Source organism: Oratosquilla oratoria, chromosome 27 (genome assembly GCF_046742065.1).
Source record: "Oratosquilla oratoria isolate Oo_2021 chromosome 27, ASM4674206v1, whole genome shotgun sequence".
Classification (NCBI taxonomy): Eukaryota; Metazoa; Arthropoda; class Malacostraca; order Stomatopoda; family Squillidae; genus Oratosquilla; species Oratosquilla oratoria.
In genome coordinates this window covers 37960034-37973359 of record NC_134803.1, presented here as the reverse complement: position 1 = coordinate 37973359, position 13326 = coordinate 37960034, and the positions used below count along the sequence as shown (strand labels likewise).

At 39.3% G+C, this 13326-nt stretch overlaps 1 protein-coding gene across 1 annotated transcript in view; it reads right to left on the bottom strand.

The window, feature by feature from the left end:
- The window catches only part of LOC143039810 (uncharacterized), a 37622-nt gene that overhangs the window by 14829 nt on the left and 9467 nt on the right, over window positions 1–13326 (bottom strand). The window contains exons 4-9 of the mRNA XM_076210058.1: window positions 12844–13024; window positions 11682–11766; window positions 11139–11313; window positions 10696–10895; window positions 9993–10141; window positions 3436–3494 (exon numbers count right to left, since the gene is read on the bottom strand). Of these exons, the coding sequence (XP_076066173.1) occupies window positions 3436–3494; window positions 9993–10141; window positions 10696–10895; window positions 11139–11313; window positions 11682–11766; window positions 12844–13024 (849 nt within the window). The remainder of the gene's footprint in view (window positions 1–3435; window positions 3495–9992; window positions 10142–10695; window positions 10896–11138; window positions 11314–11681; window positions 11767–12843; window positions 13025–13326) is intronic.

Sequence of the window (13326 nt, the reverse complement as noted above, 5' to 3'; positions counted from 1 at the left end):
AGGTTACAATATTTTATTTTTCGAATCTCCAACACCAAATCACCTTTGCGCCACATATTAAGAACCTGAATGACGAACTACGAGAAGTTAAAACTATACGGACATGAGACACATTGTTGAATTGTAGACTTCAGGAAGTCGTCTTCCAGTATGCGAAGTTGTCTTCCAGGTTTTCGAATTCACATTTGAAGATATTTTTTTGAATTCGCGACTTTCAGGAACACTGCAGGTGCCAGGACATAGTCCTGTGGAACCCCAGGAGTCTCTGCTATCCAAGTCGGCATGATGTAATCATTCACAAGTAGTTCTCCTTTCAGAAATCCCTCCATATATTCCAGGAGACTCCTTCCGAGTCCATTTATGTTTCAATTTCCACGTGTGTGTGATTAACCATGGTCTTTGAATCACGTGTTGGACTCGTGACCGACAGCTATTACCCTCCCGGAAGAGAGCTCGTGTGTGTGAGTGTGTGTGTGTTTCACCATGGTCTTTGGATCTCGTGTTGGACTCGTGATCGACAGCTATTACCCTCCCGGAAGAGAGCTCGTGTGTGTGTGTTTCACCATGGTCTTTGGATCACGTGTTAGACTCGTGATCAACAGCTATTACCCTCCCGGAAGAGAGCTCGTGTGTGTGTGTGTGTCTGATTGACCATGGTCTTTGGATCGCGTGTTGGACTCGTGATCGACAGCTATTACCCTCCCGGAAGAGAGCTCGTGTGTGTGATTGACCATGGTCTTTGGATCGCGTGTTGGACTGGTGATCGACAGCTATTACCCTCCCGGAAGAGAGTTCGTGTGTGTATGTGTGTGTGTGTTTCACTATGGTCTTTAGATCACGTGTTGGACTTGTAATCAACAGCTATTACCCTCTCGGAAGAGAGCTCGTGTGTGTGTGTGTGTGTGTGTGTGTGTGTGTGTGTGTGTGTGTGTGTGTGTGTGTGTGTGTGTGTGTGTGTGTGTGATTGACCATGGTCTTTGGATCGCGTGTTGGACTCTTGATCGACAGCTATTACCCTCCCGGAAGAGAGCTCGTGTGTGTGATTGACCATGGTCTTTGGATCGCGTGTTGGACTGGTGATCGACAGCTATTACCCTCCCGGAAGAGAGCTCGTGTGTATGTGTGATTCACCATGGTCTTTGGATCACGTGTTAGACTCGTGATCAACAGCTATTACCCTCCCGGAAGAGAGCTCGTGTGTGTGTGTGTGTGTGTGTGTGTGTGTGTGTGTGTGTGTGTGTGTGTGTGTGTGTGTGTGTGTGTGTGTGTGTGTGTGTGATTGACCATGGTCTTTGGATCGCGTGTTGGACTCGTGATCGACAGCTATTACCCTCCCGGAAGAGAGCTCGTGTGTGTGTGTGTGTGTGTGTGTGTGTGTGTGTGTGTGTGTGTGTGTGTGTGTGTGTGTGTGTGTGTGATTGACCATGGTCTTTGATGGTCTGTTGGGCTGGTGATCGACAGCTATTACCCTCCCAGAAGAGAGCTCGTGTGTATGTGTGATTGACCATGGTCTTTGGATCACGTGTTGGACTTGTAATCGACAGCTCCTGGTAGAGAGCTCAGAGCTCATATGTGACTGATCTATGGGTAATGCTGTGACCTTACACGCACCACCCCCCCAACTCCCCGCCCACGAGAATTGGAGTAATAACTCGCAGCGCAGCGATGCTGATATTACTTCAGCCCTGGACGGGATTCGAACCCGGACCGCCGTAGTAGCCAGGAACTCTACCAACTGCGCCACAAATTGTAGATATAATTGCATGTGTGCTGGGCATACACAATTACGAATCAATATACTTTGCCTATTTTATGAGTTGGTTCACCCTAATGCCACGTGATCATGTCCGTGTTCTAGCTTAATAGGAATTACTTTGGCCGTCAATTTCATTCTTGCTGTTGCCCCTCTTTACTCTAATCGGGTTGAGGCTATTTCCACCGTGACGGTACGTTATTGGCCGCAACGTCATGGTGCGCATAGTAAAACTTGTTGGGCTATTTGCACCGCTACGGTGCCTAACCTAACCAATTATTATAATACGTCCATGATACAATAAACGTACAAAATATCAATCATACGGTCTACAACAAATTGCAAGCAAAGTTATATAAAATCAGAAAAATACATGTCTACTGGCCTAATCGTTATAAAATGTCAAATATCAACTAATCAACCACTAAGTGTAGATAAAAGATGAAAATAAAGGGAATTAATTACGTCGGTACAAACCTGAATGATCACAGCGGTGTCCACGCTAGACAGTGCCAAGACAAAGAAGCTCTCCCATTGGCTGTTTACAAAGGGACGGATAAGATGGTAACGTGACGGTACGAATAACCAATGAATATTTGCCTCCATTAGATTTGTCTCACTTTAAACAAAATTGTTTCTTTTTTTAAATGTACTCTACCATCAGCTTCTTCATACTATAATTATATTATAGTCATGTATATACCGTTCACTGAGAGAGAGAGAGAGAGAGTGGGGCGAGTGGAGAGAGGAGAGACAGACAGAGAGAGAGAGTGGGGCGAGTGGAGAGAGGAGAGACAGAGAGAGAGAGTGGAGAGAGGAGAGACAGACAGACAAAGAGAGAATGTGCGTGTGTGTGATTTACCCTGGTCTTTGGATCACGTATTGGACTCGTGATCGACAGCTATTTCCCTACCAGAAGAGAGCTCAGAGCTCGTGTGTGTGTGTGTGTGTGTGTGTTGGAAACGGGGCGTAAACACTACATCACCACGGTGACGGTGAAGACCAATCCATTCCATACAGATCGTGCGGCCAAAACCGAATGCAGAGTACATCGTAATGTCGAAAGAATCAAGAACAAACAATCCAAAGTTAACAGTGAAACAAGGAGGGAAAACATAAGCAGCAACAAAGACATACAAATGAATATTTGGGTATGAAGGAAGGGGAGGAATGGTGACAAGAAATTAGGAGAGAAATGGAGATAAAGGGAGGACAGATACGAGGAAATTGAGAGAAGAATTACAGGATCTTGATACTGCCCTCCACCAGCTAAGTTAGTAAACATGAGGTGGAGACGGGGTAGCCTAGGTAGTTACAGTGTGGCTTGACAAGAATAGCCTAATTGATACCAATTAAAATCTTTCTGACAGGGCTGGTCGGTTTGGACGCGTGGTCTGACGTGGGTCGTTTTTTATTTTATTTTTTCGTAAATCATTTATTTACTTATCAATTAATTTATTATCTACTTGTATTCTATAGTGTGACATTGACGCACCCCCTAACCTCTCTGGTGAAATACACACACGCCCTAACCTCTCTGATGAAATATACAATCTCCATGAAATTTATTATTATTACTTGCGGGCCACGTTTAGTGATTATCCCTACTCTGGGTCCTAATAACAAACACGGAGGGCCTGTACACACAAGCTATTTTAAGTTATTTACAGAAAGATACAAACCATGAATGATAAATCAGACTGTTGGTCGAGCAGTGACAGCAGAAATGCAACGGTTTTACCTGAGTTATTATAGAAAACAGGATGGAGTACGTGGAAGAACAAGGAGAGGATGCATAACTTGCTCAACGGGAAAGGCCAAGATGAAGGTAAGTGAATGGTCAGACAAGTTAGTTTCTACCAATAGCCAAGAAGGAGGAGGAGGAGGAGGAGGAGGTGGAGTAAGTGGTAGTGGTGGAGGAGGAGGGAAGGGGTTGAGGAAGAGAAGGGTGGTATAGCATTTTATTGTCGATAACTAGCATCTCTATACAGGGGACATGCCACAGGAAAAATGTTCATAGATGTGATGGAGGAGGAGGAGGAAGACGAAGTGGCTAAGACGAAAGGGGAGAGGAAGAAGAGGTTGAGGAGTTGAGTGAGTATTGTATTTCATCACCAATAAATATAATCAGCGTTTCTATCCTAGGAGAGGGTAGGACATTTAGGAGGGTAGCAGAGGTGGGATAATGTAGGTTAGAATTAATCAGAATTCTTCTTCGAGGGAAGGTTAGTCTCCAATCAAGGAACTCTGGTCACCAGGGAGTAACACTTAGGTCGTTAAGTATTGGCTGAAAAAAAGTGTTGTCAACAAACAATATCGGGGAAGAAGAAAGGTGATCGAAGAGTAGAAAGTAGTACGGAGGAGGAGGAGGAAGAGGGAGAAGATGAGGAGGAAGAGTGAGAAGAGGAGGGGAAAGGAAGAACAGGAGAAAGTGGAGGACGAGAACTTCGAAGATGGGGAGGTGTCAGAAAACGAAGGCTAAACACAGCAATTGAAGGATAATACAAGAAAAGAATAGTGGGAAAAGGAGCGAAACGAAGTTGGACACACAAAAAAAAAAAACGAGGCGAGGGAGATGGGAAGGTGGACTGCATTCCACTGAAGTGACCCAAAATAGCATCCCACGTTTCGATAGATGAATTTTATTCTGTTCATACTTTCTATGAAGACATGCTGATTGTGGTCATGTCTACACGTTCAACACTATGAAATCATGTTTATTTCTCTGTTATATGCACTAGACATCAACAACAAAACGACAACCTCTACTTGACCGCAGGGCATCTTGGGCATATTTTTTTTTTTAATTAAACATTCACTTGCATATTATTCAAATCGTGAAAATAAAAACGTTCATAATTTTGTGATGTGTACATTTTCCCGGTCATTCACCAAAACTGTCGTACGTTTGTATTACTTTTGATAGTCATGTAACCCAATCTATAGTCATGCGCTTGTGCCGATTTAGTATGCGGTGAGACACGGTACTATCCAGCCATAGCGACACAAAAACATTAAATAATGTCTGTTCGCACGGTGACACTGTTCAGAATTACATATCGTTTCCTCCTGATTGAACAATTTGCTATGCTCACCTTGTCCGTGCGTTGACGACTCACTAAAAGTAAACAATGTACGCATGCGGAAAAGTTTCGACGATTCCCACTAGGGGCGCTGCTGTCGTTTGTCCTAAAACCTCCCTCTCCTCCTCTCATATGTTCTCTTGCTATACTAAGAGTGTTGACCCCACCAGTTGGCCTGGTATTTTAGATTTCCCCCTAACAGTAACACGACTATTCAAAAGTTTTTGGCAGTATTTTCACCCGCAACAAACTTGTTCATAAGATAACGACTGACTGCTGCGAATATTTGTTGATTACGGAGATTTCCTCGCCTTGATGATTATAAATAATGAACTATAAAGAGGTCAATTGCATTTATTCATCTGACAGTTTAAACATTCATGATATTTTTGATTGTAAGAAATGGGCTACGAAACAATGTCAAATTTGAACTGAAGTACTTGACGAAACAAAAATAGAAAAAATAGAGGTTGGCGTCGACCCAAGCGCTCTTTATCATGTCTGCAATATATATTTCTTTTAGTTTGGTCACCGATTAAACTTTTTAATGGAGAAATGTTACGACACAGAATGACTTAAGTGCCGCTCCATTTATGACCAACTTATTTGGTGTTAGCTTGAGTAAAATGTTTAGCAAATCCCATCAAAGTATAGATATATCTTCTAAGAAGAAAACTGGTGTTAGGTTGGACAAAATATTTAGCAATTACCATCAAGGTATATCATATTTTCAAAGTAGTAGTTTATTTTCATAACTATTTGCTTTCACTTTAGAAGTAGGCCGGTTTGCTGTTATGTTTTATTCTTTGTAAATCAGTGCATGTAATTCGGACACACACACACACACATATGTATATATATATATATATATATATATATATATATATATATATATATATATATATATATATATATATATATATATAAGATACGTCAAATCTGAAGATAAAAAGATTGTGCGTTGTATCGAAGCTACACGCAATAAAATAATCAACAGTGAATCCTCTTTAGCCTTCAACCTCGTATGTTTACAAGAGAATATATATATATATATATATATATATATATATATATATATATATATATATACATATATATATATATATATATATACACACACACACACACACACCAAGGGCCTTTATCCCGTTACGAGCGAGGTAGCCAAATAATTCCCACCCATTCCGCTCCCATCCATCACCATCTCATCTTGGCTCTTCACGGATGACTGGGTCATATGAGACACATTGGGTCAGAAGCAATGCAGCAAGATACATCTCATCAATGTTGTAAGTTTTATTTTAGGTAGAGTGGCCGATCTACCAAAGATAAACGGAACAATGGAATGTAGTAAACATCGCACAGTCAGTATCATGAGTCAAATAACCAAAATTATATTAAGGATAGTTTTAAATAGAATAAGAAATAAAGTGAGAGAACAAGTTTCATGGGAGCAATTTGGTTTCATAGAAGGGAAAGGAACAGCAAATGCAATTTTTATAATAAGAACGATTATGGAGAGGATGATAGAAAAACAACAAAATGTATATCTTTGCTTTGTTGACTACAAGAAGGCGTTTGATAGGGTAAGACATGAGGATTTGATAAATATTTTGGAAAGAGTGGATATAAATAGCAAAGACATGAGTATCATCAGAAATTTGTATTGGAAGCAAAAAGCAGCAGTGAGGGTACGGGGAGGAAGAACAGAATTTCAAGCTATAAAGAGGGGAATGCGTCAAGGCTGTGTTATGTCTCCAGATTTATTTAATTTATATGGAGAGATGATCCTTAGGGAATTAGAGGGAATGGAAGGGATTAAAACTGGAGGATTTAATATAAATCATATCAGATATGCTGATGACACGGTATTGGTGGCTGACTCAGAAGATAAACTGCAACATCTATTGAATGTAACCGTAAGAGCTAGTGAGGAGAAAGGTTTAAATGTAAATATGGAGAAAACTAAAATACTAGTGGCCAGTAAAACAGATCCACCAAGTGCAAGTACAAATACCAGGGAGAAGAATAAAACAAGTAACCAAATTTTCGTACCTGGGGAGCGTATTGACAGAAGATTGTAGATGTGAAAAAGAAATAAAATCAAGGATAGCGATAGCTAAAAGCACGTTTCAGAAAATGAAAGGGGTTTTAACAAACAAGAAAATGTCTACAGATATAAGGAGAAGAACAGTTAAAACATTTATATGGTCAACACTATTATATGGTTCAGAAGCGTGGACAATCAGCAAAAAATTGCAGGAAAACTTAGAAGCAGCAGAAATGTGGATATGGAGACGAGTATTTAGAGTACCATGGACAGCGAAGAAAACAAATGAGGAAAGCAGAGGGAGAAGTATATGGACGGGCTGATGAGGGCGACGGGAAAACAACTCAAAGCAACACAGATGTTACAAGTAACTAGGGACCGTGAACGGTGGCGCTCCATGGTTGTCGAAGTCCAGGAGGATATGGTACGACGGTAAGGTAAGGTAAGAGTGGAGTGGCCGATGGGGTCTCGCCTGCTTAATTTAAGTCCGTTTCACCACGTCGGTCACCTATTCTTAAAATCGTAGCTAAACATCTAATTTCCACGCCATTGTTATTATAAGTATCAATCTTTATCCCTATCTGCAATGGGGGACAGGAGAGGTAATAATAATAATAATAATAATAATAATAATAATAATAATAATAATAATAATAATAATAATAATAATAATAATAATAATAATAATAATAATAATAATAATAATAATAAATGATGATGATGATGATGATGATGATAATAATAATAAAATGATAATATTAATAATAATAATAACAATAATAATAATAATAATAATAATAATAATAATAATAATAATAATAATAATAATAATAATAATAATAATAATGATGATGATGATAATAATAATAATAATGTCGCTTCACAGTGCAGTTGGTAGAGTCGGTAACTTACATGTCTATGGGTCCGGGTTCGATCCTCAATCGCATATGTACTACAATGTTATAAGTTTCACTGTAATTAAACAATGTGTAACTATGGCGTAACTTTGGACGGATAATAATAATAATAATAATAATAATAATAATAATAATAATAATAATAATAATAATAATAATAATAAGTTTATTTGGCAATTACTTAATATACGTGAAGTGCGGATAATGAAAAGAGCACAGTTCGAAATAACAATTACAATTGTCAGTACTGGTCAGTATCATCGAACTGGTTATAACTGGTTTCGGATCCTTTCTGATATATCGCCAACGTTTCTCATCTTACCAAACAGGATGACGACGCCGCGGTGAGGTTGTATCCTTCCTTTAGGCCCTATTCACACGAGCGGTTTTAACCGCGGCGGTTCTATTACAATGGAGGCAATTACACACAACCGTGCAGTTTCTCCTTCACTATACGATACCGCCGCGGTGTCCGTGCGGTTCAAACAGCTAGTGTGAACAGGGACTACGGAGACAGGCCGGCAGTTCTGCATCGGACAGTGTCTCTGACACGGAAAACACGTGACAGTTGACACCGGAACCAATGTGTCTCATATGACACGATCTACGTTACGTGCACGTCATTGATGAGTTGCTATGTATCATTTATTTGTCCATTTATTAGTGCGTTTGCTTACACAATTTATGTGTACCTTTACTTATTTATCCATTATTCTGTATCCAGCCTCTACTCGAGCGCACGCACACATATATATATACACTATTCCGTAGTGTAATGGTACCGTTCTCGAAAGCTAATTGAGTGATCCGAATTCGAATCCTAACCAGGGCTGAAAAAAAATCAGCATCACTGCACTTCGAGCCGGTACTCCAGCTCTGTTGGGCAAGGAATTGTGCGTTCGTGTGTGTATGCGTGTGTGTGTGTGTGTGTGTGTGTGTGTGTGTGTGTGTAAGATCACATCATTACCCATAGATCGGGTCATATGTCAGATATGAGCTCTCATTCGGAAGGGTAATAGCTGTCGATCCCGATTCTAACACGTGATCCAAGACCGTGGTGTATTACATAATCACCTCTGTATCGTGTTTTGATTTGTGAATGTAGATTCGAACGGAAAATATTGTTCCAATCCAAACTGCATTAGATTATGTGTCCTACATTTTTCTATTTTCAGAGATAGACTTTTCCCAAGAGCAACATGGTTTTCAACGCAGAAGAAACGACTTTCTGTGACAAACTAAAAACATAAATCTCTGTCATGTTTTGCATATTACTGGCCCATTTGTCATAAGATTTTGAAAATGGAATTCATTTTCATTAAGTCAGTCAAGGTGAAGGATGTGTTAATTAAAATAAAAATCGGATCGTTTGTCCTGGTAAATCACCTTTCATTTTGAGCTTATCTATGTACAGAACCGTGAACATTTTAGTAGTACAAGAAAGTATTCACATAGTAAATATCAGCCTTCAGACAACGAAATATCAGAGGCTAAAGGAAATAATGTAGCATAAGAAATGCTTACATGGTCATCATGAGGAATAAAGGCGTCAGTTTTTGTGCACGAAACGCATATTGAAATATGTCGACACTATACATATTAATGGAACAGAGAGCATTTCTGTGTATCAGACATAAACACCACAGATTCCACTAAGTCTTCTGAAAACCCATACTTAGTTAATCAGCACCTATGGAAGAACGTATATATAATATCATAAAATCCTTATATTAATATTCATGGGAGTATTTTTACAAATTCATGTTCAATCCGTCGGCTAGACTAACATGACTTGTTCACAAATCAGAAAAAAACCGCAAAAATAGCCAGAATTTCTTATTTGCTTTATTTTCTCGTAGTCATAAAAATAAACTTTATTAAAGAAAGACAGTTTTGAGAGAGAGAGAGAGAGAGAGAGAGAGAGAGAGAGAGAGAGAGAGAGAGAGAGAGAGAGAGAGAGAGAGAGAGAGAGAGAGAGAGAGAGAGAGACTTGGACCCTATGGCCTATGCACCCTTTTCTGTCGTTTCCATAATTTCTAATCAACTTTGTAACTTTGAGTTTATACAATATCTTCTATCTTATCTACGTCATACAGTATTTTCTATCTTATCTACGATCCACTCTACGGGCACGATCTCTATGGTAGATTATTACTGGTAGAACCAAAAGAAAGGATTAAGTTTTAAACGATGAAGATTTTTCTGTCAGGGAACATTGAGTACTTCTCCTTATGGTCTTCGTAGAGCTTCGTTAATGCTGCAACGTACTCTGCATGAAGGCCCTCGATTTGCTGTCTTGTGGGTTGTCTTACTTGAGGGACGTCAATAGGCTTACCAACTGTGTACAATGGAAAGACAAAAGATCAGAACGTTGTTTGAATTCAACAGTGAAAAGACAAGAGTAAATAAGAATTTCTCTTTCCTTGTCAAAGTCATACGTCTAGTGTGCGTGTGTGTGATTCACCATGGTCTTGGATCACATGTTGGACTCGTGATCGACAGTTATTACAATCGCGGGTGAGCTCAGAACACATATGTATATGTGACCTTACACATATATGTGACCTTACACATATATGTGACCTTACACATATATGTGACCTTACACATATATGTGACCTTACACATATATGTGACCTTACACATATATGGGATCCTTACACATATATGTGACCTTACACATATATGTGACCTTACACATATATGTGACCTTACAGCTCACATACACACACACACAACTCCTTTACCACCGAGTTGTGTGTGTGTGTGTGTGTGTGTGTGTGTGTGTGTGTGTGTGTGTGTGTGTGTGTGTGTGTGTGTGTGTGTGTGTGTGTGTGAGTATTTTATGTGCACATAACAGCTTCACTTCATACATGAATCTTGCATACTTACTGACTATCTTTATCGGTTTCCTGAAAGGGACAATGCCGAAGCTGTACTGGAAAACGCCTCTGCCAATGAAGAGGCAGGGGGCAATCCCGAGCACCTTCTGCATGGTGTCCTGGATCCATCTGATCTTGGAGCCTTGTGGATTGGGTATCTGGTCGTAGATCTCATTCTCCCCGAAAGAGTACATAGGCACCAACGAGGCTCTGCGAAGGTGTAATGTTGTGAAGATGAGTTTATTCCGCGTCGGTTTATGTTAAGGTTATTATCATTGTATTTTTCTCTCTTTTTTTTTTATAAATCTTCCTGTTGGGAATCTTAAAGATTCAGAAATCTCCAATATTAGAATTTCTGTCAAGTTTCTAAACCTAGGGTACTATGAATATGAAGAATATTTTCTAACAAAATCTAGTCTATTTTCGAAATGTATTTCTGTTTCCAAGACTCACCCATGCCGAATGGCCATCTTGCAGAAGCCCTTGCGCTTGCTCAGGTGGAGCGTGACGGCGCCTGGATGGGAATCGAGAGCTTCCTTGGCACCACCAACGACTAAGCAGAGGGCGCGACCACTGCCCTCCCTTCCTAGCAGGTAGTCCATGCTCTCCCTCGTCGCACTCACGGCTCCTGTAGGGGAGAAAGTCGAACCCAGTGTTGTAGGTTCTTCGAGGTATCTCGGGTGTGACGCCAGATGGAGAAGACTTCTTGTGTCACTTACCCTACCCATCAGCCTAACCTTGTCAAAAACGTCGTGACTGTGTCTTAGGTTGGGATTATATTGCTGAAGAGGATCACAGATAGTGATTGAAATATACGGATCTTTTTACTTGCGCTTATTCTTCTTCGAAAGTGGGTCATTTGTGATATATATATGTATATATATATATATATATATATATATATATATATAAATGTATGTGTGTGTGTGTGTGTGTGTGTGTGTGTGTGTGTGTGTGTGTGTGTGTGTGTGTGTGTGTGTGTGTGTGTGAACTCACCCGTTGACATGAAGAATTCCCTGTAGACGGGGAGCAGGAAATGTCCTCCAAGGGTAAGCAGGTAGGGCATAAAACCGGGGAACATCTGAAAGAAAAAAATATGAAACGAAACAAATGAAATGGTGATAATGACGACGACGCCGACATCGAAGACAACGACAAAGACGACGCCGACGATGATGATGACAACGATAATTCTGATGATGATGATGTCAACCATAATTCTGATGATGATGACGACCATAATTCTGATGATGATGATGACGACGACGACGATGACAACGATAATTCTGATGATGACAACGATAATTCTGATGATGACAACGATAATTCTGATGATGACGACGACGATGATAATTATGATTGCGACTACGACGATAACGACGACGATGATGATTATGATGATGACAACGATGACGACGACAGCGACAATGATGATAATGATAGCAATGAGGATAGTGTTGGTCAATGAGATTACTGATACATTTTTGTCAGATTCTTTGTCGCCATTTCAGGTAAAACTCAGATTCATCTCAGTCGTAATTCGCAAGCTTGGGTGTAATCTACAGCTCACTACACCAAGCAGTTGTAACTAAATCTCACTCACCGCTTACGACACAATGGCACTTGATAATTTAAAATCTAATTTCCAAAAGTCCAAAAGGAAAAAATATATAATAATAAAATAAAAAAGAGGAGGAAGAAGAAAAAGGAGAAGAACAACAACAACAAAAAAGAAAGAAGAAGAAGAAGAAGAAGAAGAAGAAGAAGAAGAAGAAGAAGAAGAAGAAGAAGAAGAAGAAGAAGAAGAAGAAGAAGAAGAAGAAGAAGAAGGAGAAGAAGGAGGAGAAAAAGAAGAAGAAAAAGAAGAAGAAGAAGAAGAGGGAGAAGAAGAAGAAGAAGAAGAAGAAGACGAAGAAGGAGAAGAAGAAGAAGAATGAAGAAAAAGACGAAGAAGAAGAAGGAGGAGGAGGAGGAGAAGAAGAAGAAGAAAAAAAAGACGACGACGAAGAAGAAGAAGGAGAATAAGAAGAAGAAGAAGAAGAAGAAGGAGAATAAGAAGAAGAAGAAGAAGAAGAAGAAGAAGGAGAAGAAGAAAAAGAAGAAGGAGGAGAAGAAGAAGAAGAATATCTTGGACCAGCGGAGGCCCTGTGCTTCTCACCTTGGAGAACCCACTCCCCTCGGTGGCGAAGAGGGAGAATGCGCCGGCGCACAGGATCCCGTGCGGATGGTAGCCCATGATGTAGTTCTTGGAAAGGTCCAAGTCGGCCGTCTTGATCACCTCGATGGGGAAGAAGTCGCGGTAGAGGCGCCACAGGTCCCAACCGCGCACCCAGCGCCACCTGGTGGTAATAATAATAATAATAATAATAATGATAACAATAATAATAATAATAATAATAATAATAATAATAATAATAATAATAATAATAATAATAATAATAATAATAATAATAATAATAATAATAATAATAATAATAATAATAACTGATAACAATAATAATGATGATTATAATAATAATAATAATAATAATAATAATAATAATGATAATAATAATAAAATAATACCAATAATAATAATAATAATAATAATAATAATAATAATAATAATAATAATAATAATAATAATAATAATAATAATAAT